The sequence below is a fragment of the Camarhynchus parvulus genome, chromosome 1 (assembly GCF_901933205.1).
Source record: "Camarhynchus parvulus chromosome 1, STF_HiC, whole genome shotgun sequence".
Classification (NCBI taxonomy): domain Eukaryota; kingdom Metazoa; phylum Chordata; class Aves; order Passeriformes; family Thraupidae; genus Camarhynchus; species Camarhynchus parvulus.
The window spans coordinates 90,662,074-90,688,824 of NC_044571.1; the positions used below are offsets into that span (position 1 = coordinate 90,662,074).

The 26,751-nt window shown below is 39.9% G+C and overlaps 1 protein-coding gene across 2 annotated transcripts in view; it reads left to right on the top strand.

Moving 5' to 3' along the window:
* Positions 1 to 26,751, top strand: part of GSK3B (glycogen synthase kinase 3 beta) — a 150,180-nt gene that overhangs the window by 108,254 nt on the left and 15,175 nt on the right. The window contains exons 8-10 of one of the 2 annotated variants that reach the window (XM_030971629.1): positions 10,659 to 10,754; positions 20,913 to 20,951; positions 23,282 to 23,468. In XM_030971629.1, coding sequence (XP_030827489.1) covers positions 10,659 to 10,754; positions 20,913 to 20,951; positions 23,282 to 23,468 — 322 coding nt within the window. The remainder of the gene's footprint in view (positions 1 to 10,658; positions 10,755 to 20,912; positions 20,952 to 23,281; positions 23,469 to 26,751) is intronic. The other variant, XM_030971638.1, reaches the window with a different exon arrangement.

Genomic DNA, 26,751 nt, shown 5'->3' on the forward strand with positions numbered 1-26,751 from the left:
CATTCTTTAGGAGTCTGTCTCTTTTTCCTTTGTTGCACACAATTAATACTTGGCTTTGAAAACAGTGTTGTTAAATTCCTTATGCCAGATTCTTCACATATGTAGTTGCCTTCTCTTCTTCTTTCCTCCTAGCTCTTGTAAAATAAAAGGTGGGAAAGGGCACTTGTTTTTGCAGATATAGAATCAGGATATGTAGGGCAAAGGGGCCTTCCACCTGAAGAGTCTTGTTTTTAAAGGTAAAATAACTAATGTGTCAAAATATGTAACACATATATCACTTATGTCCAAGCACGTCTTGATTAGTTTCATTTGGAAAGCAGTGAATATTCTATGGTTCTCAAATTGGAGGCCTGGAAGAATAATTCATAGATTGGTGTCTGACTTCCCAGCACCCTTGTCTACTCTACCTTTTTCAACTTCTGCAGTGAAGGAAACAAGATTTCCAGAGAGAGCAGTATAAATTTCCTCTGAATCTGTACTATGCACATCATGAAATGGCATTATTACAGAGGGTAAGATGTGTACACGTACTGTTCAGCTCTATTGATTTCATCACCATGAGGGCACTGTAGTAAGAGAATTTCCTCCTTGATTTTGCCACTTCCTTGATGCATAAATATCTGTGTGGCATGCATGTGAAAAGCCCCTTAAAACCCAAATTTGTAGGTGGAGAGTTTCCTACTTGTCTGTGTCATTGACTAGAAGAGCTGCCAGTGTCTTTGTCCCTGTCCTAGGAGAGTGTATGACATGAACCAGCACTGACTGATCATTTTCCTGCCTGAAGGACATGGGCTGAGGCTCAGGGGGATGCTGTGACATTTCTAGACTGTCACCCCATCTCTTCCAGGTTTTGACCACGTAAACCTGGCTTCTTTTACAGTGAGTTTCTGTCTGTCCTGCTGAACATCCTCCAGTCAGCAGCTTTCCTCTGGAGATTCCATGTCTTGCACCTACTTCTCCTGTGACTTTCTTGATGTCTTCTTATTGCATTTCTGCCCAGTGTATGTCAAACTCAGTTTTTCCAAGTTGATTCAATTTGCTTAGGAAACACTAAAAAAAACTAGAGCTGTTTTCAGATGTAGGGCTCATGATGGTCCAAGTGACAATATTTTTAACTTTTGAGAAATGTCTTGGAGTGGTGTGCTGCCTTTTGCTACACTGCTGTTGTGACATGGGAAGGGGTGCACATCAGATGACCAGACCTCCTCAGGATTTTGTGTGATAACGTGTGGGGTTTGCCTTCGGACATTTCTGAAAAGTCCTGGTTTGTTTTTTAATGAATGTCTAAAATCCTGAAAAACTAAAGCTAATCAAAGAATCAGCAAGATTGAAAAAGACCTCTGACATCAAGTCCAACCAATGACCCAACTCTGCCATGTCAACTATACCATGGTGCTAAATGACACATCCAGTCTTTCCTTAAACCCCTTCAGGGACAGTGACTTCACTACCTCCCTGGGCTGTCCTTTTCAGTATCTAATCACCCTTTCTGTGAAGAAATGCCTTCTGATGTCCAGCCTAAACTTTCCCTGCTGTCCACAAGAAGAGCCCAACTTCCACCTGATTTTTTGTAAATAGAACTTTACATCATGGCGACTGTCCATGGCTTGATCAGAAATCTGAGGGTAGAGAGACCTTATTGGCAAAACTGTAGTGCTCTGCCCTACCATTGCTTTGATTTCACAATGTGAAAGTAAAATAATGAGGAGATAGATAGTCTCTTATTATTGACATGCTTGGCAAGCAGAAATTTGTGGTTTGGTTGAAAGTTTGCTAAGAAGCTGTTAACATCAGTTCTGCACGCCTGAAAAAAACATCAGTGAGCCAGTAATTTCATAGTACATGTATTCTCCAATTGTGGCACTTACTTGTTTGCACTTCAGTTGTATTGAAGCAGAGGAGTACTTCAGTAAAATTGCTGAAGTAAAATTTCAGTAAAATTGTACCATCTGTGGGGGTAACTTTTCTTGACTAACTCATAGTAGTGACAATATATAGTACTGGCAAACTGATGATATTTCTCAAGGCAGCTGAAGGAGTACTTAGTGTAAAGGGTATTTCAGTAAATTACAGATTGAAATTATAATGCTCACCCTCACAGAAACAAACTTCTGACAAATTTCTTTAAATACAGAAATGGGGATATTTAATGACCTTTCACACCTGTGTCATGCTGGGATTTTCTCATCTTCTGTTACGTATGTAGTCCACTACAGACAGAAGTGAAGTGAAGCAAAATGTGCTGAGGTGCAGTATGTTTTAGGAAAGTCTGGGGGAAAAATACTGTAAATCTTACAGCAGTAATCACAAAAAAGGATGTTCACTGAAACTTGAAGAAAGTGTAATATAAAATGTGAGCCTGAAAGGGTGGGTACTGTGTTCTTCTGACAGTATTTGTTACCAATACAGCATATATTCTGAAGGCAAGACTGGAAAAGAAGCTGAGTGCAAACTGAAGAAATGGTTTGCTTTTCAGTGCCCTTCTCCCCCTAATCTTCTGTTGTGAAGTTTTTACAAAACTATTCAGAAAAGCCCTAGCAGAAGGTGAAGGTGGGAATACAGAGAAAAGTTACAATTGAGACTGTTGTGTTCAAGATCGACAGCTGCGAGAAATTGTCTAGGAACAGGATAGCAAGGTGCTTCCCTTGTAACACTGTATCCACTTACAAGTATTTCTCATGGTAGGAGTAGAGGGGAAAAGTGTGTTTACCTAGAACTTTTCCTCATCTTTTGAAAATGGGGAAAAAGTAGAAAGTGAGGTCAATTTTTTTCCATTCTGCCAGCTGTTGGGAGGTATCTGTCCCATCTACTGTGTATCTTTTAAAAATGACCAATAATCGAATTAAGATTTGTTTAACTCTGCGAAGAAGACATGAAACATTCTGCTTTTAGCACTTCCAGAATGATGCTTAAATTCAACTCAGATTTGAAAGGATGGTATAAAAGAAGCAACCCATGTGAGTGAGTTTAAGTTTCATGGCCTCAGTATGGTTGAGGACATGCAATTCTGCAGCATAAAAATTATCAGAAATGCTAAATCTTGGCACAACGTGTAAAACGTGATGTGGTATAAAGTTTCCTTTAGGGTGGGATTCATTAAAAAAATTTGACAGATGGCATCCACCTCTTCCATTTGCTGCCACAGAAAATTAATATTTCAAGCTTTCATTGTAACACAGGCTTATTTTAATGCTAGCTGGCTGTGGGAGGAGCAGAGCTGTGGGATCTGACAGTTGTAGAATAGCCGTGAGCTTGGTAGAAGCTTGCAGGCTGGGACCTGGGAGCTGCTCTTTGACTATCTGGGGTCCTGCTTTTCAGATAGCTTCATTGGAACTGTGTGTCTGAAACTTAGGGGCAGGGAAAATGGTGTATTTTAAACTTCCAAAAATGGGCTATAGTAAGAAGATACTTACCCACACGTTTGGAAATACGTCAGACTTTCATCCTTTCTATTTGATTGATTGCGCTGCAGGAAGAGGTCAGCTTAGAAGCTTTACTGCTTGTTCTTATCAATTCAAGATGATTGAATCACAGTTACACTTGAGGCATTTTTTTTGAGCCAAGATAAACTTTTCAGTTTTCTCTTCAGTTGCTTACTCAGCTATGATTATTCAGAGTTTATTTCACAACACAGCAAGTGAATGCTACACCTGGCTGTGAAGTTTTTTGCATTAGACTGGATAATGACTTCAAAATGCCATCACATTAAATTAGTTCTCCTTTCTCATGCAGTTCTTGATGACATCCTCTCTTTAGCTGTGTTCATGGTGATATATAAGTTGGCAGAGTTTGCCCTTCCTGCAGGCCATATGCTCAACATCCTCAGTCCCTTGCTGCATCACAAGCATTTTTGGCTTTTGACAGATTTTGAGACACTTTCAATAGGCTTAATGTAGTTTCATTTCAAGCAGTCTTGCAAGATCTTCTCCATATAGTTGCACCTGGAGTGTTTCCAGACCTACTGTGTATTTGCAAACTGCTCTGAAAAACTGTGCCCCTCTAGAACCACAGCATCACGTTCAATTGCATCAAAAGACAGTCCTCTTTTAAATTTTTTCCACTTGTTCCTATTTCTTTAAATATGGTCTTTCCACATGTTCTCAGTCTGACTGGGAAAGAGAGAACTTTGACCACTTACCCCTGACAAAATGATACTCAATATAAGGGAGTACTGTCTTGGAGCTCCATCTGAAGAAGCAGTTTAACCCAAGTACACTCTTCTTGAATACTTATGCTATTACAGGAGAGAAATCATGTGCTTTTTCCAAATTTTGATCGTGAATGGTGACTCTTACTTTTTTTTTTAACTTTTGCTTGCTATCCCAAATATTAGGTTGTCCCATCGCTGGGAATATCTCAAGTGGGTCACCCAATATACTCATTAAAATTCATGCCCCTACTGGCTTTCAAGTGACATCTTCTTCAGAAATGTGCTCAGTTTCTGAAACAGTCACAGTGGTGGTAGTGTGGATTTCATCAGTGATCCCATGAAGAAATTATGTACAATTAAACACTATGCCTCAGAGCAGTCTTGCAGCCTTGTACTTGATGGATTCTTCCAGCAGCCCAGGAGGGTGACAGTTGCCACTTCACTATTTAAAATCCACTATGCAAGTGGGACCCTGCTGAATACAGTTTGAAAGAAGGAGCACTTGGACCACAAGTGTGATTTTTCTTTGGGGTGCAGTCAGGACAGACTCCTTTGTAGATCTCCAGTCTCTTGTGCACAGCTTATAGTGCAGCAGTGGTGGATGGGAGGACTGTTCCCTGTGAAAGCTTGGGAGTTTGTTGGCACTCCTGGCATCACAAGCTCTACAGCATCCCAGAACCATCAAGGTAAAACTGGCTGGCATATGCTTTATGTACAGTACAGTTCCTGCAGACAGTGGTTAGTCTTTATTCCTCTTGCAGGAAGTGAATCTCAGAAGGGTGGTGGGTTTTTTCTAAGATAATTATCTTTCCAAAGTTTATGTTTAGTACCTTCCCATACTCTGCTCAAAAGTAGAAAAAAAAAAAGAATCTGTCAAAAGAACGAAGCAGCAGTAATTATCTGAGCAGCCCTGGGACATGGGGAGGACAGCATCAGCCAATCTGCCTGCTCTTTTCTTTACCGGAAATATTTTTTCCGTATGCTGCTATTTAGAGTATGAGATGAATCAACCAACTTGTGAAAACTACAGGAAAGAAGTGGGGGTTACAGGGTGGGGGTGGTGTTTGCTTTGAGTTTTTTGGTTGCTACTGCACTGTGATTATTCCTTGCACCGAAACTGGCATTTCATGGTAATTTAAGAGGAATAATAAAATCTTCTCATAGTTCCCAGGGTAAGGGGGAGCTAGGGGGAAAAAATGTATGAAAAAGCAAGTTCAATAGTATCAGGAATCCTATTCATGTGTAACTTTTTGGGCTCTTGACAGTTTTACTGCGCCTAATGCTAAGTATAGACTGCAATTATAATATATGGCTCATGCTCAAATGTCAAGGTACTATTTTGGGCTCAGTTTTTGAAATAAAACAAATCCAGTCAGAGTAGTTAATGGGCAGAGAGGAGCCTTCTCTTCCGGGAGAGTAAGCCATAGGAGAGTATTTCATTTTATTGGATGTGGTCCTGTGCTGATGATCTGCCTGCGTGTCTGACATGGGCTTTCACATGGATTCTGTCCTCAGCCCTGAGGGAAGGCTCCTAGCATTTTTTTCCCTGATGTCCCCCCACATCACAACTTGGCTGTTCCTGTGCCTCAGTTAATTCATCACTTCCAGTACTTGCAGGCAGGCAGTATAAAAAGTTGATGGGCAATTATATTCATGTCAGCGGTGACAATGGGTTTCTTCCTATTCCTGATGTATAGCTCCTTTCGTGTTATGAATAGAAAAAATATCTATATTTAGTTGGCTTTCATTGTTTGGCAAGAAAGTGTTTTTGAAAGGAAGTGTATATAAAGTGGGTACGTTTATTTTACTTTCTACCACAGACCTCATGAAGTATTGTCTCAAGCTGTGTTAACTGCTTGAGATGCTACACTGAGTTTTTTAAATAACTATTGGCACACCTCTCACAACTTTCTGAAGAGGTGCAGTCATGTTTGCAGAAGTATTAATTATGCCATCTGGTAAGCCAAAAACATCAGACTTTAAGGAATACACTTCCTCATAAACTTGCACAGTTTTCCCAGGGAAGACCACTATACTATTGCAGCCATGGCTTTCTAGAGGTTTCTGATTTGAATTATCACATTCTCCCCACTCTAGTTCAGTTACTACCAGCTGGAGCTTCTGAACCCTTGGTTCTAACCAAGGTCCCTGTGCTTCTAGCTGATTACATTTTGGCAAATGTTCAGCAGTAACAATGGTTGTCATAAAGGGCCTTTTATTCCACTGGGATTTGTTGAAACTCTTGCAGTTTTCCTTTTCCTCTGCTGTTGCAATAGTGTGGGTTTGGTCATAAATGACTCAGCGCAGTTTTGCATAGTGAAGCAGGTGTGGGCAGCAGCTGTCTTGGTACTGAGGTGTAACTGAAGTGTCTTTTGGAGCTGAATAATCCATCTTTTCCTCCTAAAAAGTTGATTGTAAGAACATAAACTGAAAATCTTTATTTAAGTTCAGGGCTTATTTCAGGTTCATAAGTTCCCGTTCTTGTTTGGTAGGGATGACATTCTTGTGAGCCTTTCTTTATTGTAGCTTTTCTTTAACTGCAGGAGATACATACCGTCACCCTACCTTCATGAACCCTGTTTGTGGAATAAAAATGTTTTGGGGACCTTCATCCTTTACAGATTAATGTCAAGGAAAAAAACTTGACAGAATATACTGTGAAACCTGTTGTGTTCAGTTTTTGTCTTAAGAGAATCAGAGCAGTGTCCACGTCTCAGCAAGTGTATTCTTTACTTAATCTTAGTAGATAATGCTTCTTTATTTTTATTTAAGAGATGATGATAATGACAAGTGGTAATGAAGAGAAAAACTAGTTGACTTGGCATCTTGACTTGCAGGAAGATGCTTTGTATTCTCACATTGACCTCCCCTTCATTCATCTGAAAGTTGTCTTCATTCTAGTTATAGTTGATTCCATCAGACAACTGCATTTTTATTATACTACATACTTTGGTTCTCTTTTTGTTTTTCAAGTGTTAAATAGAAAAAACAAATTCAACTTTTTCCTTGATAAAATCACTTTCCATAAGATTCCTCAGGAATTAGAATAGTATGTGCTAATCTGCATTGACCTGAATCATTCAGTATTGGACTCTGTATTTCTCTGATTTTTCCAAGGTTGGTGGGGATTTTACCAGTGTACAGAGTATGTGAAGGGAGGGTTCAAAGAGGGAGCCACCCTCTCTTTTTTGGCATCCCATGACAGGACAAGAAGAATGGGCACAAATTAAAACACATGAAATTCAATCTGAATGTGAACCAGCTGTTTCATGGAGTAATTCTGCCAAAAATAAGCACAGTAATTCATGCTTCTTCCTCAAAAGAAGAATTTTGACCAATTTTTTGCAGCAGCTTAAGTGATTGCTGTTACCAAGGTTACTTGAAAGTATTCCTAATATACTGAAAATCCAGTATAAATCAGTGAGGTACAATTTCAAATCATGTAGCAAACAGAATTGGTATGCTGGGAGGTGAGGAGAGATCCACTACAGGACCTCTTCAAGATAAGTCAAGTACTGTACAGTTTTACAGTTTATCACTTTATTCATCCCACTGTTCTAATTTGTAACTTGAATTTGACACAGTCTTCAAAATGTCTGTTCTTCCTTCCAGACTACTTCTCTTTTCAGTTTTTAGTTCGATTTTGGGGTGTGTTGTTTTGTGGTTGGGTTTTTTTTTTCCTTTAATCCGCTGTCAGTACAAATTGGAAGCGCAGTCTGGTTTTACAGTCTCAAGAGAACAGAGTAAATATAAATACACTGTGTAGTCACTTTTCCTTTTGTACAGTTATTTTATGTGTCAAAGGCTGCTTGCTATGTAGCTGAAAGGTCAGACAATCCCTTCTTTCAGCTACCATGATCCCTCTTCAGTACCTTCTTTTCTAAGCATTTGTGAAACCTGAAGTGCTGTTGTTTAGTGCTGTTGTTGCCTGTGCTTGAGCTTAGGAGTTGCCCTCTCCCATCATCTGGAGTTACAGCTGTGCTTTTAGTGAAATGCTTGAATAGGCATTGTCTGTGGGCTCTTCCATGAAATTGGCCTTGCTTATCTAATCTGAGTTATCTGATGCTATAGGTGGTCTTTAAATATACTTGCACTGTGTAGGCTCCTGTTCTGAGCAGCCTTGGCAACCAAGCGAATTTGATATATTTGGGCTAAATTTAAAATAAATCTACTTGCTGCTTCTTAGAAAAGCTATTGAAGGAATTTTTTGAGGAGAAAAAGGGTAAAGAAGGTAAACATGCTTTTAAAAAAGTATTGTTTATACTAGGGAGGCACGAAAACTTAGCTTTTAGAAAACATGAGAGAGCAATAGAAGGTGCCCATCATTTTTTCAGAAAGTTAATTTAAGTAATCAAAAAAACTTCCAAGGTTTTAAAAATCACTTTTATCCCGAATTGAGATGAAAATAGTATTTAGGGGTGGGAAATCCCTTCATTTTTTAGAACAGGAAAGGTTTGAGAGTGATGGTCATCAAAGCTTTGAGAGCAGCACTATCCTGGCAGGGCTGGCAGCTGGATGGCTGATGCTCTTCTGGGTGCCAGACAGAAAAACAGCAGGGAAAGGGCACATTTTCCTTTCAATTCTTTTCTCCTTTGAAACTTGAGCAAAATATATGGAATCTGCACACATTCTCCTTTTTTACCCCCTAAGCAAAACTAGTATTTTCAGACACTCCCAAAAAAATCTGCTGACATTTCTGAGAGTAACCCTTGGCTTTTAGAATTAGGTGGGTTTTAAATCGTCATGAGCAATGTGATCTACAAAACATTATTGTTCATTTTATACAATTTGTTAGTCAAATTTGTTATCCAAGGAGCAACGTCTGAACAAGTTGCAGAGTTTATTTCCTCTGCTGCTGCTCTTTATTTAAAAGGTTGCTTTGTGGATAGGATATTTTTGTGTTTTGCAACTCTTAAATAGCAAAGAGATACCAAGTTTTGTTCATAATACCTGATGGTAGTTTCTCTGCTCCACAAATTACTCAAACAGCAGTTACCTTGCTCTTTTACCTCCTTACCTGACTTTCTGGAGTGCATTTTTGTAATTTCCATTCTTCTAACAGAATGAAAATGTACACAGATACCAGAATTTGTAACCAGATATTTCTTTATCAAGCAGCAAGGTAGAGTGCCAGCATGGTGTGATCATTTGTTGCCTGATGGTGACAGTGCAGTCTGATGAGATGAGGTGATAACATTACACTAAGATGTGTGGAGGGGTTTGTCATGGGGCCAAAATAGTGCCACTACAGGTTTCGTATGGACGAGCCTGAGCCCAGCACAGAGGAGCCACTCCTGCCTTCTGCCATCTCCCCTTCTCTCAGCAGAGCAAAGAGGTGCCCAGAACTGGGTGCAAGCAGAAAACAGTGGGATTTCTTGCAGATACTTTGCAGTTTTCATATATAGCTAGAAGACAATGGCTCTCTCACATTTGGTGCTAATTGAAAAGAAAGCACTCATGCCATATTGTCAGGCTTATTCCCTCAAGACATTTCTGAAATCCTTTCAAAATGTACCCACCCCTTCAAAGAGAAATGCAGTTGTTTATTTCTCGTAAAACTAATTTGCATCCATAAATAACATTGTGCAGATTCTGGGAATGAGAAATAAAGCTTGGTGAAGGTAAACCACAGGTGGTATGCCTTTCAGATACTTCCAAGTTAGATTTAAGCTAAGTCTGTCCTCCATGTGGAAACACTGAGATGAGGAAGCACCGCCCAAAGCCGCACGGTTTTATTTGTGGGGAGAGCAGGAGATGCTCAGCAGTAAATGGCTGATCTTTTAATCTTGTCGGAGGACTGCTGTTTGTGACTTGTAAAATGCAGTCTGTGCTATTTGTCTGATCCTTAATCAACCATATGCAGTGAACTGCAATCCCTGAATGTGTTTGGTAGTACTGTTTTATATAAACCTAATGAAAGTGAACTCTCTACCGCACCAAAATATTGCTAAGTTTGAGAGAGATGCTTTAATTTTGTGAAAAACTCTATAATATTTGGACAAATTTTTGACACTGGGCTTGGAACATGAACTGAATTGCCCACAAGAGACCCCTGATGTTGGAGTAAGGGCCACAAAGGTGATTAAGGCCCTGGAGCATCTGTCACATGAGGAGAGCTTGCAAGAGCTGGCACTGTTCAGCCTGAAGCAGAGAAGACTTGGCCAGGGATGAGGGATCTTGTCAGTGTGTGTAAAAAGCCTTGTGGTGTGAGGGAATGAAGAGACAACCAGGCTCTTCTTAGTGTTGCCCACTGGCTGGGCAAGTGGCAGCAGCACAGAGTACAACACATTTTTTACTCTGGACAGTGGTCAGACTGGAGAAGGGTGCCCAGAGAGAGGACTTCTTTCTCCTGGGTGCAAAAGTTTTGTTGTCTTGTTCTCAGCACTATATTAACTTACTAGTTACATAGATTGACTTCAGTTGTCTCAATGTCTGATAGGTTATACTGCAGTCCTAATTCCATATGAAGCATATCTAAATAATTTGCCTTTTTCTTTCTCCCTTATAGGTTCTGGGAACGCCTACAAGGGAGCAAATTAGAGAAATGAACCCAAACTATACTGAATTCAAATTTCCTCAGATTAAGGCACATCCATGGACTAAGGTGAGTCTATATGATCTGAATAATAAAGATGTAGGCTGAAAGTAAAAATTCAAGTTGTTCAGTTTGTTCAGTGATTTGGTGGCTTTCAGTCTAAACTGGGTGCCTTTAACTAAACTGGGGACCTGCAAACTTTTTATGTAGCTGAGGAGAAGGAGATATTGAAGCAGTACATTGTAATATCTGTGGGGTTTTTTTTGTTTTGTTTTGTTTTTTGATCATGGTGTGTGTGTTAGTAGCAGATTGCAATATGCTGCATACTATCATGGTATCAGCTGATACGTGCAAAAGTCACATAGAAATGAGGAAAATGTTCCAATATGTATGTTGCACTTTTGTAGTGCTGTTAAATAGTGTGATGAGGGCTGAGAGTCACTTTCTTAAATGCTTCTCTCATAGATAATATTCTGTTTGTACTTCTGTAGGTGTGCTGTTGAGTGGAGATGTTTTTTCTTGGAGTTACTTCTTAAGATTTCTTGTTATCCAGCTTTCATAGGGAAACACCAATGCAGTACACACAGGCAATTCTATGACCTCCACGGTCAAAGAAGAAACTTCTAGTCGTGAAATAAATACATTGCTGCACAATTTATTGGTCTTCCACATATCAAACAATGATGAATATTTGACTTCAGACAGAGTAACAATCATTTAGTCAAACTCTTGGGTGTGGAATAAGTTAATACTGAGTCTCAAACAATTGAACCTGGGTAGTTAACATTTCCTCTGGCTGCTTGAGAATGTCTGTTATGTCACAGTGTATTTCCATCCTATGTCAGCACTCAGGTGTCCTTCTGCTAAGAAGGTAATATCTGTGTGTGGAAGGGTTGCATGCCTAGCTAAGCACATGTCCAGGGCAGATTATTTTCAAATACTCTATGGCAGTAGAAACATTGAATAAATTAATTAGAGGTAATTGATAGCAGGCCATATATCAGAGGTACATGGCAGAGTAGTACTATACATCACTGTTCTTGTGATAGATTCTCCAATGAGTTATGTACCTTTTCCCCACTAATCCATGGTTTGTGTTTCCATCTCAGAGTTACTTTCTGTGTGTTGGTTAAGTGATGTGTAATAGTATGGGAGGTTAGTAAATCCAGCAAGGCTTTTTAATATCTTATGTGACTGAGGGAAAAAATTAGAGCAGATGAAGTCCCTGGGAGTGATTTCTTCAGTTGTGAATTTTATCCTGGCAAAAGTCACATGAATAAGCCCAAAAACCTTGTAGCACTGAATATTAGGTTCGCATCTGGATTCTTGCATTGAAGGCGTTTAGATTAGGGGAGGTTAATATACAGTGGAGTAGAAGTGCAGAGATGTACTGTAGGACATGGAGTTGAGTTGCATAGTTAGTTGAAATGCTTATCTTAGTCTTATAAATCATCTGTATGCACTTGATGGTCTCTTAGAACACAACTTTTAGCAAATGGAAGCTTCACGAAAAGACTGAACCCCCATTCTATTTATAAAGAATGGGGGTTTTTCTGTTGTAGTAGAGGATCACAGGTGAAATTAAGAAGTTGAGGTAAGCTTACCAGAAGATCAAATTTGCATTCTCCATTAGGTCACAATTAGTTTTGGAGAGTTGTGCTTGCAGCATAGCTTCTCATTCTCAAATCATTCTGCGCACAGCCCTTCCTGATGTCAGCTGGGTGTCTAAATCTAACATTTAGACCAGTTTATTGCAAATGGGTTACATGAGACTTTATCTGTGAGATCTGTACTTATTATACAAATGCTAAATTTAAAAAATGGATTACCCAGCATGATGCTGGTAATGATGCTTTATCTTCTTATCTTCTCGGTGTATTACTTCTCAAGATCCTTTCCTTTCAGCGATTTGTGCATGTTGAGCCATGATAGATTTAAGTAGTAGTATTACATAGAATTGGTTCTTCTTACCCAGTTGTATTGATATAACATCTGATGAGATGTCAGTGGGCATAGGCAATCTTCTCAGAGCTTCTCTATCTTAGACTTTAATAGTGACAGAAACCTCGTCAGAGCTTTGGCTTTGCGAAAACAGGAGTGACTGAAGAAGAGAAAGTGATAATGTTGTTGGTTGGTTTTGTTCTTTTGTTACAACTGTGTATGTAACTAGACTGCTGCAGCTAGTTGCCAACAGGACTTGAACTTGCAGCTTCAGAAGCACAAATCTTTGCCATCTAAGCTGAAGAATTATTGAAGATGACAATAGGCAGAAGGTGGCTATTTTTGTTGAGTAGTTATGACCAGAGGACTCGGCAGACAGAAGGATGTTTTGTATATATGAAATAACTTCTAGGCAGTTACTTTCAACGTGTTTGAAAGAGAACTACTGAGAATATGGTCACTCCCTGCTGTAATCTCTTAGACACAAGAGCATTCTCCTTGTTTTGTGCTGTGTAATAGGACATGGGTATTAGTCAAAGTTGGGTTTGTAGGCCCTGGCTGGAGTTAGTTTCATGCAGTTGAGGTGCCCAGTGCATGTTTCTGTGGAGTCTGAAACTGGTTGTTTCCAGTGTCTATACAAAAATAAGGTCTTGTTTTCAGGGGACCTCCTCAGTCTGCAAAAGTGTGCATAGATGGTAATTAAGAATTTTCTTTAGAAGCTGTAGTATCTGTAGGTTGCATCTGAAATTCTGTGGTGCTGATTTAAATAGGCTATATCTGGTTCTGGTCTGCTCTCTTAGGCATTTCTGAGAGGCACAGATATGTTGCTTTCCTATTCAGTATTGCTGTGATGATGTGTAATCTGCTCACACTTACTGGTACCTACTTGTGAAGAATGGTGGCTGGTGCTATAGTGCAATGTAAAATATTCTAGGTTTTTTAAAGAGACAGAGAAATTGTTTAATTCTGAAGACAGACAAATCTATGAAGGAATATTGTTTTTCAGATTCAATACATTTTGGACTAAAATTGGAGTTTTGAGCACAAGTTTTACAGATGTTTGAATCCTAACTTCATAGATTAATCTTAGCTTTTCAGTAGAAATGGATTGGTATTATCCTAACACAGTATTGATACATTCCTTCTTAAATTATGAGAGAAGTCTAACTAACACTCCAAAAAATACTTTTCTGTGCTGCAGCAATAGTACAAGTTTGCAGAGCAAAACTGTTCTCAGACTGATTTTTCAATTTGTTGATAATTTGAGATTGAAGTAAATTTGTAACTTAAGAGTTGGAATCTCCCCTTATAAAATTTACAGAGGCTGTCTCTTGTCTCCAGGATAGTTTTGTGTAGGCCAAACGTGTGTGTGTTTTTATATCAGTTTACATACGTGAGGCACCTAATGATGGAAGTTCAACATGTCCCTGGCTAGCCAAAGAAAAGAGAATCTGAACTTTCCAGGAATGTCTCAAACCATTCTTCAGAAACAGGGCTTCCCTCTTTTCCTCTGTCACCTATCCCTACAACCCCAGCTTCAACAGGAGGAATCCAAGATATTTTGGTGCTTTGGCAGGGGGGTCCTTTTCAGAGTACCAGTGTGTTTAGTAACTTAAATGTTCTTTTCATCCAAATCTCCCTTTATCTTCACTTTGTATAGACTGTTTTGTATTCATGGAGGTGCCTTTCTGCTTTGGTCTGTGTAGTAAGTGGCATCCTGTTAAAAGAGAAGCAGTGTTTTGCAGGGGTATGAATGTGGCTGGCTTAAAACAGTCAGAAAATAATAGGTGGGCTTTTAAGCACACAGTCATGTCTTCAGGTATATCTTGGGTTGGAAAACCAGTCCATTTTTTCCAATTTTTCAGCTCATAAAATAAAAGTTACTACCCTTTCTGGAGATTTGCTGCTGTTGTTTTTACTGGGTCGTATTTTTGGTTCTGTGTCTTTCAGCCACTTCGATCCCTTGAGCCTTCTTTCTTCTCAGTAGTGCAGTGTGATCTGTGCTACTAATCTTTATACTTGTTTCTGTTCTTCTGACTAAGCTTCATCTATACCATATAACTCTGTGACTGGAAAGCCTAGAAGGAAATCCAGGATCAAGTGCAAGGCTGTAAATCACAGGGCTGTTGAAGTTCAGCTCTGGTGATTAGTTTTCTATGAATCTTTTGGCCCTTTTGGAAGGGGGCAGGGACAGTGGGACAGCCAACAAAAGGTCTAAAGGCATTCTTCATAAGCTGGTGGTAGATTGGTGTTACTTACTGTGGCCCCATTACAGCTGCCCTTTATCCTGGCATTACTCAGATGCTACCTTTAGGTCTCAGATCCCTGCAGGAATGAAAAACAAAGGCAGTGCTGTGATAACTTCCAGAAATATATAAAATGTCCAACTGTGACAATCTGCCTTTCCTCTTGCATCTAGCTAGTAAAGGATCTTATTAAGATTGTAGTAAATAGAATTATGTAGTTTAGGCCCTTTCTGTGTAGGGAAAATTACTCTCTTGGATTTTTTTTCCCCACCCAAGGATACTGCCACATGTTTGCAAATATAATGTCAGGATAATGAAAGATAAGTATGCATATATATGCCCATGTTTCATGGTGGCAGAACAATACAAGTTGTAACAGCAAAGGCAGTTTTCTTTACTTAATCATAACCTCTGCCTTGTCTCCATTGTATAGACATGGAAACAGTTTCTACTGCAGGCAGCTCTTAAAAATGGAAAGTCAGTCTCTTCAGTCTGCTATGGTTTGGTTGCCTTTGTTTCTCCTGTTCTGAAAGTACTTGCATGATTTTTCAAACATGCAGGCATTTTTAAAATATACTTTTGGTAAGATAAATTTGAGTGTACTCAAGAGAATGGCTTTATTCACCATCCCCAAATCTATATTTAGCTGTGTCTGAGTAATAATTTCCAAGTAAGTGTTGAGTTGGAAAAAGACAGGAGTCATTTGCCTGACAGGGGAAGAGACAGGGAGAAAAACTGTCATGTTTAGATTACTTTTGAGCATCTCTGTCCTTCTGTTGTGCACTCTTGTGGATAAATACATGAGGACTTTTTTCTACATTATTTTGCCTTCACAATAAACTTGTGGGAGATTTGGGCAGGATCCCTCCCAACTTTGTAAGCACTTCCTTTTTGTTTTAGGGGCTTTTTTCATTGTTTGTACTGTTCAGGGTGGGTTTGTTTTTTGTTTGTTTGTTTTTTGGGGTTTTTTTGTCTGTGCCTTTAAGCCAAATGGTTATAGCATAGGAAAACAGTGCCTAAGATGAGACTTCAGACTCCAGCTCATCCCTTCTGGCACTTCTCCAAAACTATTGGCCAATTCTGGCTGCAGCTGAAGTTGTGCAGAACCACGGCTGGTTGTGTTAAAGAGTAGCTTCGGATAGTGACTTTAGAATTCATATTTCTGCCATATTATGAAGTAATTTCTGCTAATACTGTAAATGACTTGCCTAATATTTTAGTCTTTATATCCTCTTGTGTACATGTGTGTTCTGTATGCATGTTTTTCCAATACTAATCATGGAACCTTGAATGTTGAATAATTCTGTGCTTGTAGTAGACAGTCCTGTTGTCTTCCCCACACTCTGGGACTGGGATGGTCTCACTCATGAACATGTTTTTCCACCCTTCAGAATTGATTTTGTGTCTTCATCTTGTCCTACTCCTGCTCTCCTTGTTCTTGTCTAGTTTTTAAGCAGATTGTTTTGCTTGTAATGCTTCCAATGTGACTGCTCATACTGTAGATTCAAGGAAGGATACCAAACAGTCAAATGGATAAACAGACAGCTCATTTTGTCACTTCTAATTATAACTGATGACAAAAGAAAGCGAAAACTCTTTTGTCAGAAATCTTGTAAGTGGACTTGGATTTGGATTCAAGATGAAAATTCAAACTCTTCTTTCTGAGATTTTAGAGGAACAAAGATACAGTGAGGATGAGATGTTTCTTTGGTTGCAGTTCCATAATTGGCATTAAGTTCATCATGGAGCGGGTCAGTTCTCCACCTCCCACCTGCATATTCCTGAAATGTATTATGTTTTGCAAGGTGGTAAAAATCTCTTGAACAACACATGTTCAGGATTTGGATCAATTTCCTTATCTGACTGACCATTCTGCCCAGACTGCAGATGTTGGGACAAGGGACTAGGCAGACCTGAATGTCCAAAAGGGCAGAACTCTCATTTCCAACATGACCTGGACTTGATTTATGCTGTTGTGAAACTGTGCCCTGACCTTTTTCTTAAGAGTACAGCTCTGTTTTTTGCTTGATGTGTAATGACTTAAAAGCAAAGAGTGAAGACAGCTTTTCTGGAGACTAACTTCAAAGAAAAAAAAGAAGTTTTTCTGGCAAGTTCATATTTGCCAGCTCCTTTTGCACCAGCAATGATTTTTGACAGTGCAAATCTCGTATTTTACATGGCTGAGAAAAGAAGCCAGGTTTGCTGGGTGGTAAATTGCCCTGCCCCTGCCCAATTAGTATGCAGTAAAGAAGGTACTGCTTAACAGTAAATGAGTGAGCACTAATGCAACATTAAGAAAGGATTTCCATCAGTGACTACAGAAATCAAACGCTAAGTTTAACATGTCTTCTACACTGTACCATCTGTTTAGCCATGCCGCTGCAACACATCTGTCTAGGCTATTCATAGCAGCTGTCCCTGCGAGGTTGAGAGCGCTGAGGTACATTTTTGGGGATTCTCTTTCAAGAGAAGGAGAGCTGCTCTGTTCCTCTTAGCTTTGTTGCTTCCCTTTGGAGCTCGATAGAAGCAGAGCACATGCACTGGGTAATAAACGCGAGCTCGTTCTGTCTCCACAGGGTCCTCAATGGAAGGAGCCCAGTAAAAAGTGTGTGGTCTCAACAAGAAGTAGCTTTGAAGACAGGTTCCTGGTCCTGTTCCCAGTTCTGTGTTGGCTCATTTGTAAGCCACTTAACCCTTCTGTCTTTACTTCATTTTCCTCTGCCTAAGTGCCATGAGACAGGAATTCTTGACGAATCAGGCATTTACTATTTCTGAGGTGCTTTTAAAAAAACAATAGAGAGATTTAATCAGAGAAGGAAGTTGGGGGGCTTACATATATTTTAAAATATCTCCCAACAGCAGTTCCTCTTTTGTGGACATCTTTTAACCTCTTTTTTTTATCACGTGAGTTTTACACACCTCTAAATAGCCAAATGGCATATATCAGAAATCCCACACTGAAATTCTCAGGCATTTGGAACAAGACTAATCCCAAGAGCTTCAGGTGCTGCCTTGGGGGTTTTTTTGTGCCAGGTAGAGCTCAGTGCATACATTGCTATCTTGCGTGTGTCTCTTCCCTCTTCTTTTGTTTGTGAATGTGTTGTGTTTCTCATGAGCCTTATTGTGTTAAATTTGGTCGATCGAAATGCTTCATAGTAATTGTATTGTATGATCGCATTTTTTAGAAGTTGATTTGAGGGTTGTGTTCTACATTGGAGACTTGGCTTGTAAACAGTACAAGCTTTTGGTTGAAGGGAGGAGCTTTCTCTCTTACCTAATGTTCATGTGCAATAAAAAATGTGCTTACAAGCCGAAAGGACGTGCACAGACTGTCAGCCTTGAATCGGTGGTGTGGGTGGTTCTTGGCAAAGAGTGTGAGTCTGAAGCTGGTGAGGAAATTTTTAACCATGGTGTCACAAACTTGATGTGTTAGCAACAGATGTCATTTTCCTAAGCCTCTGCTCTCTTAGGTAGCACAGCATGCGGGCAGTATTCACAATCTGCATGCAAGACACACAGTGGCTGATGGTATGAAATCATGTCTTTTAATACACACTGCCTAGAAGAGCACCTTGGTGTCACATTGTGAAGCTTTGGCTTTGGGGCTTAATTACACCAAGACGATGGAGCTCATGTTGTGCATGGAAAGTTTGTTTGAGGAATGTCAATGAATTGAAAGTCAGAGCAACCATTCTGTTAAAACAATACTTAGCTCTTGCCCCATGTGGTTTTATTTGAGAGTGGAATGCTGATGTGAGTGAAGTGAAATAGGAGAATTCTGTGCTTTCCATCCTTTTTGTTTCATCTTTCCATATGTGCAGAAAAATAAAATTCAGAAGGGGCCTAAACTCCACTGCACTGGTTGGAACTATTTCCAATTAGTAAGATAAAATGTGACTGCTCTGCTAGTGCACAAAGCCTTCATCTGAATTGAAGTCTCTTGGGGATGAGGGCTGTGTAGTGAGCTAGGGACACTTAAGCCTGAAATGTTGAAGAAGGTGGTAGTTCCAGAAGAATGAAGGAGGGAGTAACATAAAAAAATTTGCATTGATAGCAGTTCAACTTAAGAAGGAGAGAGGGGTGTGTCAGGCCTTGCTGGCTTGCTCCTATGGTCTGTCAGTGTTTGAGCATCACTGGCATGCCTGAAAAAACAAAGAACTCACACTGGTCCCTCAGCTTTTTGGTGAGGTATAGATTTATTGGCATGTGAAGGGGGGAGGGGAAAACCAGCAAAAGCACCAAAAGCTGTGGTTTTGGATGAGTCAGCATTTCCATTTGACATGATCATCCAGAGATTTTTGTAACTCATCCAAAAAAAAACCCAAAGAAAAAACAGCAACCTGGGTCTCAGCCTGAAATTCATTTGCTTTGCAGAAACAAGAGGTTTTGAGTTATTCAAGTGCAAATTTTTCTTGAAGAATATTGTATGTAAAGCCTTTTTTTTGCATTTGTTTATCTCCAAAACAGGTTCATTTTTTAAAATGAAAACTTGAGCCTTCGGTCCCTCCTGTGGACAAATAGCCTTACACAAGGTCTTGTTTCATTTTAGAAAAATGAATTGCTGCGCCGGTGGGGTAGTATTTGATTGCTTTAAAAGTTCCTGTCAGTGTTTTATTTTTGGTTTTGATTTTGTTTGTGGACTTGCTGTGCCTTTTGCCCGGCCGTATTTAGTCTGCATACTAAATGTTAGTCTACCCAAACACTTTGTGCACTTAGCTTTTATTCCTTTTTTTTTCTTTTTTTTTTTTCTTTCCTTTTTTTTTTTTTTTCTTTTTTTTTTTTTCTTTTGCTTTCACCCAAATGTATTTTAGACCGAGACAGACTTTGCTCCGATGGGCCGGATTTTAGTCCGTGCACTAAATTTTAGTCCGCAGACTAAAAATAATCCGCGGATTATTTACTAAATTGATTCCCTCACTGAGAACTACAGAGACTTTTAAACTCCTGCTGAGATGTATGTGCAAGGGGCTTCACTGCTCACAAGTCCCACTGTCTGTCCATCCTCCCGCCCCTTCCCACCATGGAGCATCAGCCCAGCATTGCCTTGGCGTCGGTGCCCCGTGGCAGGGAAGTGCTGGCACAGCCATTGCCGTGGGCGGCAGCTGCTCGTGTAGTTCTCGGTGGGTGAATTGGGCAGCTTTCCCGGGGGAACTTTGCTGAGTGGGAAGAACTAAAAGACCATAGAGGGCTTTGCTTTTATTTCTTAGGGTGTTACTCAAAAGGGAGGTGGGAGGGGACAAAATTGAGGAGAAAAAAATTTCTTAAGTAATGGGTGCGACGGGTATGAGGGGGAATAAACCCACAGTAGAGAGAAATTTAGTCCATACCCGCACTCCTGAGGTGGTACGTCCAGTTCCTGAAGAATCCTAAAGAGATAATGCCAGCAAACAAAATCCAGTGGAGGGGGAAGTCAATCCAAAATGGAGAATAATCCGCGGCGGCCTGAGGTACTCGTAGTGCACACAAATTAAAAAGATCCAAATTTAAAGTATAGATCTCAGATTTTTACTTCGTCTTCAGCACAAATTACAAATTGGTAGGGATTTGGGTTTTTTTGAGAAAAACCCCAAACCATCCAAAAGTTTACATTGTGTGTCTGGGACAGATTTACAAGTGGGATGCATCTTTGGAGACATACTAATCTGGCCACTTGGTTCTGTGGACATTTATATCCAGGACCGAGGACTGAAAGTTCCTTATTATGGCAATTTCAATTACCCTTTTAGTTCAAGTTAGAGTTTTGATTTCAATTTTTTTTATTTTTTTAGTAAATGCACTGGCATTGGAACATAAATTTCATATAGAAATGTTTCTATACTATGCCTCACCATTGCACAATCGATTTTTTGGCATACACTGTGGTGAAGTTGGACTTGCTGCTATGGAGACTGATGTTTAAAGTTTCTAATTGTATAAACATTTACTATGTCCCCCACACCATGGATTTCTTATAATATTGGCTATATTTTTCCTTGCTGGACTATTCTCTTTTGGATTGACTCCCCCTGTTTGGATTATTTCACTGCATTATCATCTTTAGGACTCGTCAGGAACAGGACATTTCACCTCAGGAGTACGGGTATGTACTTAAATATTTTTTCAAATTACTAGGCCTAGCCTTGAAAAAAAAGGAGACAAATGCTAGAAGTGGAATAATTGAGTTCAAACTCCATCATTGAGGCAGCAGCCAGGAGAATGTAACACAAGCTGATAGAGATGAGATGGGCACAGACCTGTAACTTGCTTCATGTGTTAGTCACCACTTGTTGCAGGGGAAGGCTATGTGAGCCCTCCTGATGTATATTTTTTCTCCCCCTTCCTGATTTGAAGCAGTTAGGGCAGAGTTTGGGAACTGCCTACCCCAAATGACTAATTCCAGATCCAAAAGCAGGCTGAGCAGTTCATAACAGGGTTTAGGAAACATGTTAGGGTTTCAAGGACTTGAAAATGAAGAGTTTGGGTGGACAAGCAAGTACTCCTTTTACATATGTCAGATTTGTGACTGTCTGCCTACTAATTTTCTCAATCTAAGGGCTTGTCATCTTTGCCTTAAGGAAATAAAATTGTTTTCTTTTTAAAATCTGTATAGTGGCTTATATGTGAGCTGTACTGAGGAGAAAAACACAGTTAAGAGTGAAGTACTAAAGTTTCAAGCTGAGATTAATCAAACTTGTTAAAATATTACTGTGAAGGGGCATGAGGGAGACCTCAGTAATTTTACCTCTCGTTAAATACAGAACAACTTCACTTCTGTGGGTTTACCTCAAGACATACACATTTGTGCTACTTACCGTGTGGAGGTGGGGGGAAGCCAGAAGGCTTTTTTTTTTTTAACTGGAGACAGTCTTGGATTTTGTTCTGGTCAGGCTGTGACTTGGGAGTAATAAGTGCATCCTCTGTGTGCTGTGGTCACAAGCTTTGCAGGCAGCGGGCACAAAGCAGCTTCTGCTGCCTTTTCAGTAGCACAGTGGTCAGTACAGGCTCTCTGCCAGCAGTGTTAAGCTAAAGCCTTTCTTTTTGTCATCATAGGCCTCATGTGAAAACTTTTGCAGTTTGTTTTGCAATAACCTGGTAGTAGGAATAAAGTCAACTCTTCCTGTACATGGCTCCCTGACTTCACTAGTCAGGATTCCTTGCCACTCATATTAGTTAGCACAGCACACACTGCAGCAAACCCAGTGCTGCTGGCCCAGCTGGGTACCAGGGGCAGGAAATTTCAATCCCTGCAGAACTTGGCTTTTGTGTTTGATTCTCATTCAAGAGAGCATATATGCCTGGTTTAAAACCTCCTGAAGAAGTGCCTGTGCAAGTTTTTCATCTGTGATTAACTAGCATGTCACGCACTGATTTTTTTTTTTTCTTTCTCTCCTTGGTGCTGTGTGGCTTGAGTTCACACTGCACTGGTGCAAGGGCATTTTACATTATCTCAATTTTTACCAAAAAATGCTGGCATCAGAACTTAACACTTGTGCCCACCCTGCTCCCTTTACCCCAGACTGCATTTTACCTGCAACGTAGCAAGAGACAAGTGCTTGAGGAGGCCATCCAGATAATGTACATGATTAACTCCTATTCTACTTATAATGAAATGAGAAAGGAGTATAGAGAGTGTGGTTAGCAGTGGGTAGAACCATTCTTAGAGGCTTAAAACAAAGCTGCAGTGTAAAACTGCTTTTTGTAATCACTCAAAGTGAAAATCTGTTGGACTAAAATAGTTGGTTTTCTTGTCACAATTTTCAGCTGTCCTTATAAATACCAAATGTGCAGGAATTATCCCTATAAACTTACAGGAGTAGCTTGCCAGAATAAGGTCACAGAAGGAGTAACTTGCAAATTGGAGCTAGACATTTCCTGCACCCCAGCCGTGCTTTCCTTGTTGTTCTCCAAAGCTGAACAGCAGCCTCCATAGCAACAGTCTGACCTGCCTGCCTGCAAAAGTCCACATTAGTAAGATTTCCTTCGCTAGCCAGAAAAACCCCAACCCAAAACTGTAGCAGGGCTGTATTATATTTTTACATTCAGTGAATCCTGCTCATTTTGAACCTTCTTCCCCACCTTCACTCCACCCCATTATGCATGGCTGGTAGCACCTGTGTGTGTTTGTCATGATTTTTTGAATGAGTTTCCCCTTCATTCTCAAAGTTGTTTTTCTGAGTGCGCTCTCATGAAGTCTCTTGCTGGCATTGCACCTTCACTCTAGTGCAAGGCGTTGCAATTAACCCTTTCTCAACCCCAGGAATGGATTTTCCCACACTTACTGCAGGACTTTGATAAGCACAAACCGCAAGTTTGTTCCAGCTTGCTGGGCAATGAGAGGTTTAATTGCTCTGACTTGCTTCTGGTCGAGACAGAGACGAGACCCAGCCAGACAACGTGTTTCTCCTTGCTTGTTTTCTTGCTGTCCCGCAGGTCTTCCGGCCCCGCACTCCCCCCGAAGCGATTGCGCTGTGCAGCCGCCTGCTGGAGTACACCCCCACGGCCCGCCTGACTCCCCTGGAGGCCTGCGCGCACTCATTCTTCGATGAACTACGGGACCCAAACGTCAAGCTACCCAATGGGCGAGATAAACCTGCACTCTTCAATTTCACCACTCAAGGTAGCCTGAGAGCCTTGAAGGATCCCTTCTGTAGGAGGAAGCGGTGGGATAAACATTGTTTGTAGTGCAGATGTTGCTCCTTTGGAAGTAAAAATCTCTGAGTGGTACTAAGTTTATTAAGTAATTGTATAACCAGCTGTCCTTTTCAAAAGAAGAGGAAAGGGTCTTGAAGTTACAGGATTTTCAGAGTCTTGGTTCCTCCAATTCACTTTTGCTGAGGTCCTGAAGGTGGTTGTTACTGGATTGCATCAGGAAAGATTACGTGCTTATAGCATGTGTCTGCAGAGAATGAATATGAATAGCTCAGAGTCTGCAGCTGGGCTCATGGCTTTGTGTGAAATATCACAGTCAGTGGACCCTGCAGGTTGGAATATCATTTGGAGATGGACCTGCTTCTTCATACCTGAAACACCGTAGCCAAGTAGTAATGCATATTAGGTTTGGCAGGGAGGTTTGTAGCGTTGCTGCCCGTTTTGATTCTGGATGCAAGATAAATACAGATGCTTTACTGTCCAGATTTTATATGCTGTACAGTTTATCTGGCATTACACCGACTCAGTCATTTAGAAACTGTAAAAATAAATGTACAACTAACTTTCTTATTTGAAGCCAGGCTGGCATCAGATTTTAAAACCATTCATCTATTTTTTCTACAGAAGTCAGAAATGTAAAACTGATACCCCCCAGAATAGTTTTGCCTGCCAAGACAGAACATGTGAGAAGTATGGCATACAAATATACTTGTAATTAATTTTGGAGCACTTTTTCTGTTGTTTTTCTTTAAGTGTTTAGCTGACTTGTTGGAAGTTTAAAACATACATTTTGGCCCATTTAGCATCAGTGTCATTTTTCAAACTCTATAGTGCATGTCATGCCCTTCTGCCAAAATGTGAAACAGCTCTCTCCTTCCATTTGTGGAGCCTTTTTATTTTAAAAAAAGGGCCATTTATTAAGCATAAACACAATAAAGTGGTCAAGTAAATAGCTTGTGCTTCCAGGTCACTGTCCTCTGTACTGATTTCTCCACCTGTTGTTAGAAATTTAGTAGTTATGTTACAAGTGCTTCCTTGTACTCCTGGATTGCCTTTTGTTTTGCCTCTCTAAGGCCATCTTCAGCAGCTAAAATACTTTTGATCCCAGTATCTTAAATACAGCTTCACCCCTGTTCTTTTTGAAAGTGTTGATTAATTGTTTCATGATGACATTAAGATTGAACTTACCTACTACACAAAAACAATGCTTTTAAAAAGAGTTGGAAAACTCTATAGTGAATCAATTCAAAATGTGTTTTTTTTTAATGGGAAAAACAGATATCTGTATTGGGACTGTGTCCCTGGATCCCCTCAGATAGTGTAGAAGCTGCTGGATAAGCTACCCTAATGCTCAAGCAAATTTAAAGCTTCTCTTTTGCCATCCTAAGGAGCCTGTGTGCCCTCCCTCACAAAGCAACTCCTGGGAATGGTAAGAGAAAATAGTTCCTGTGGAGCAATTTCCTTAAGATAAAAAAAGAAAATTTCTGTCATCTACAGGTGCCAGTTTTACCATCTATAAGGGGAAGGCAGGACACAGGCTGATCATTAATGCATTTCCAAACAAGCTCTGTTACAGGTGACCAGTCAAACTCAAAAAAATCCCAAACCAGAGTTATTTCTAAATACCTCAGTACATTGCTTTGCACAGTGATTTGAAGAACTTTGTAGTTGATAAATGTACAGCAGTCCCAGCTATGAACTCAAGATACACAAGAAGATTTTGCTTCTTCTGTGACTGCTGTACAGTCCTTGTTCTCTGGTCTTTATTGTGCAATGTTCCATCAGCTTGGTTGCTCTAGAGCAGAAATCCCAACTGGGAAACAGATTGTTACATGGATAATGAGTCATGTTAAGTCATCTGTGGTAATTTAAAAAGTAATGAAAGACAATTTTGTTTTAGATAGCATTTGTTTTCAACAGGCAATATTAAGTTCTAGAAGTGTTTGATTTGGCTCTATCCAGTTGCCCGAAACCCATGAAGTAGGAGGTGAATGCAGAGGGCTTGAAGGCAAAACTGTTAGTAATGACAAGACAAATCTGACCATTAAGGCATTGGACTGATTTTCAAAAAGAAATTAAACATCATACCAAATCTGCTGACCTGAGCACTGGTGCTTTTTCTAGATAGGTCTAGAAAAAGAGCAGTGAGGGTACATGGAAGATCAAGATCATTGTCTTTGGCAGTCAGCTGTGGTTGTGGGGCATGTGGGTGTTTATCTTAGAGATTAAATCTGTTGAAGAGACCATTGTCATTTGTAATGTCTTGCCTGTAAGTTTCTCTTAATTTGTTTAAATTAGCATTATATGTTAATTGGGTTTTGAAAAAGCTATTTTGGCTAAGGAAGTGTCTCTACTAGCCACAGAGCTGCAATTCAGTTAGGCTTTTAGATCTGCAAGACAAAAAGCATTTTTTCTCTTAGAAGCCACATTTTCAAATAGTCTGTGGAATGACTGCCATTTCCTAAACTACTTGTAACATATCAGCAATTGTGCTACATGACAAAAGTTAATGTCACTCCATGTTGGCCCCTGAAGACTCTAAAATTATTTCAGTGATTCAGCACTTAGGAATGGTTATCATGCTTCTCAAAGATAAATTACTTTTATATTGAAGAGGGAGTGCATTGGGATTTTTGTTTATATTTTTAAGGACCCCTAGCCTGTGACCCTTATTTTTTTTAATTTAGAGATATATATATATATGTTTATGTGTATATATAATGGAAAGTTTGTTGCTGTGACAAAAAAAAAATGATAGAAGAATAATTTTCCAGGGAATTCATGGAGTGTTGATATATCAAGTAAAATAATACTGAAAAAGAACACTGTGCTGTTTCCCAATACGAGGCATTTTCTTGTGTTTGGGGAATGAAAGTGGTCTGGTCTTCTAGTAAAACTGGACATTTTCATTCCTGCTCTTTCTTGGAGATCTTAAGTGGCTGCAAATGGTATGATATGATCAGCAGAAAGCCAGAGGTGTTCTCCCAGGTGATGTGAATGGGAGTTGGGTCTCATAAATGAATTGTGATAGCTGCTCTGTTGACATCATGATATTGAAAACTTCTGTCTGGATTGCCTTGACCACAATAGCTTCTTGCAGCAGTACTGGTTGTAATTAACCCAGCCTTGAGCTGCGTTTTTGGTTTCCATAACCAGGCTACAGTTGAACACCCTGCCCAAATACTGTTGGGAAATCACTAAGGACAAAGATTCTCAATATTTTGTAGACTGCAGATAATCACAGGTCAAGC